The 2,448-nt window shown below is 35.6% G+C and overlaps 1 protein-coding gene across 1 annotated transcript; it reads right to left on the bottom strand.

The window, feature by feature from the left end:
* Positions 1-1,229: 1,229 nt before the first annotated feature.
* On the bottom strand, positions 1,230-1,978 carry LOC111369644 (histone H4). Its single transcript, XM_022991239.1, has 2 exons — positions 1,886-1,978; positions 1,230-1,796 (listed from the first exon to the last, which is right to left on the bottom strand). The coding sequence occupies exon 2, from the start codon at positions 1,770-1,772 to the stop codon at positions 1,461-1,463; it is 312 nt and encodes a 103-aa protein (XP_022847007.1). The 5' UTR covers positions 1,773-1,796; positions 1,886-1,978; the 3' UTR covers positions 1,230-1,460.
* Positions 1,979-2,448: the final 470 nt, after the last annotated feature.

Raw genomic sequence — 2,448 nt, 5'->3', positions numbered from 1 at the left:
TGAAAGCAAGTAAAAGTTACTTATTTGCCAATCATGATTTTGAAAGCTACTACATTAAGCATTGACAAAGATCATGTAGAAAACAATGATGTTATCTGAAGGCAGGTATATATAAACATTTCAAATTCCGCTCTTGAGAGAGAAAGCAATTCATTCACCATGTGACGACGAAAATAAATTGAGAGCATTTTTAACATGAATTATGTCACTTTATATTATGTTAGGATGTATACAAATCAAGAACACCGAAATAAAGACATATTAACAGTGTCACAAAAATGATCTAATTGCGTGAAGACCAACTAGTTCATTCATGGCTCAAAATCCAGTCCGAAATTGTCAATAAAACATTTTATTAAATGGCATTATCAATAACCTTAGCACCTACATACTTAACCAAGATGAAAACCAACCAAAACATGCATATGATGAGATTAAAGAACACTGAACCATGAACTGCTAGCTTCTTCGTAATAGCATAAATTACTAAAAGTAAATGAAATAAATAATTTAAACAAACATCAGAATATAGAAAGTTTACATATTGCTGCTTAGCTTTTAAATCTTTGCTAAAATCAATGTCCGGCTCGCAATCGAGAACCAAGGCCGAAACCTGCTCATTACTAAACAAAGATAAATCAAAGGCTTGCTCATCAAATAAATCACCTTGAAAGAAATGACATTTAGGCATAATTCCTTTTGAATGCTTGAATGAATATGATCACCATCCAAATAATAGACACGATCCCTTATATATGGACGCAAGTTTAAAAAATTTATCTATAAAAAAGTTCAAATACCTTCCTATGTAAAAGACTCGATTGACACTCTGTTTAGCTTGGAAAATTCAATGTTCACAGTGGCAAAGACGTGAGAAGTGCTATGAGAAGACTTATGTAATGGACCCGATTAAATTATAAAAATTGGTCGACCAAAATCATAGGCTTGAGCAGTAGCCAACATGAGGAAACGAGATTTCATCGTCGATATGCATACTTGTGAAATGGAGGCAATAGAGGTCAAGATTTCACCATCAGTATGCATATTTGTAAAAAAGAAGCAACAATTTGTCCAACGTGTATTTACCTTGGGTTAACATTTCAACCTTTTCAAAATTTTGTAATGTACATTGTCAACAAGTGATTGTACAATGAGCATTATTCCAAAAATTAACTGAATAATCATTGAGATACAGTTTCAGTTTAATTACTAAATAATAAGACTTCGTATAATTCAATAACCGTTCATATAATAAACCCATCAATAGTCATATCAAACAACAAATTCACTTCATTACCAGAAAAATCTACATTCCACATTACCTAATTTGATTACCAACATAATAGAACAGTAATTACGCTAAAAACAAAGAGCAAAACCTAAAAGATTCAGATTGTTTTCTTCTTTTCTTGACAGCAAGACTTTTGCTTAACAAGGAACAAAAGTCCATGACATATCTTCTACCCACCAAAACCATAAAGAGTCCTGCCTTGCCTCTTCAAAGCATAAACAACATCCATGGCGGTCACAGTCTTTCTTCTAGCGTGCTCAGTGTAGGTGACAGCATCACGGATCACATTTTCCAAGAAAATCTTGAGAACTCCACGAGTTTCTTCATATATTAACCCAGAAATGCGCTTAACGCCACCCCTTCTGGCCAGCCGGCGAATGGCGGGCTTTGTTATACCCTGGATGTTATCACGGAGGACTTTTCTGTGCCTCTTTGCTCCTCCTTTGCCTAATCCCTTTCCTCCCTTGCCACGGCCCGACATTGCGAATTCAAGATTTAGTTTTTACTGCAATTGAAAATTTCAGAAGACAGATTAATCAATACAGAACTAATATAACATTTAGACTTTATAACAATAACAAATTTTGCACAAACCTTAGAAACGAAGAGTCGGAAGAGATGATAGTGATGAGATGATAATGGAGAACAGGGTGGGGTTATTTAAGCGTGAATGGGGGATTTGGGAAGTGAGGGATTGATCCGGGGGAATAGTTGTGGGGTATATTATTGCCGTTGATTAACATCTATGGACGGTTAAGATGAGGATTCGAGTGTTACAATGATCGATGACGTGGCAAGTTAGAATTTTTTAGCTTTTTGGTATCAAGATGAGCGGGATAATTAAAACTTAAAAATAATGGGTAAAAATTGGGAGGGAACTTTTTATTTTTAAGTTTGGGTAATAATTGTGTAGTGGGGCTGGGGTTGGGTCGGGGTTGGTGGAAAGGCCTTGATCCAACTTAGATGTTCCATTCTTCTTATTTTCTTCAACTTGAACTATAGGTTTTAAGGATGACAAAAATATCTGCACCTGAACGGGGAGGGGTGGGGCGTAACTCCCCGCCCCATGAAGAGAAAAAATAAAACAAATAAATAATAAATAATTATAAAAAAATAAACTGGACAAGCCGATGCCCCACCCCGCCCCCTCTATGGTG

The sequence above is a fragment of the Olea europaea genome, chromosome 20 (assembly GCF_002742605.1).
Source record: "Olea europaea var. sylvestris chromosome 20, O_europaea_v1, whole genome shotgun sequence".
Lineage (NCBI taxonomy): Eukaryota > Viridiplantae > Streptophyta > Magnoliopsida > Lamiales > Oleaceae > Olea > Olea europaea.
Note: the sequence above shows the minus strand (reverse complement) of the source record. Positions and strands in the feature narration are given on the sequence as shown.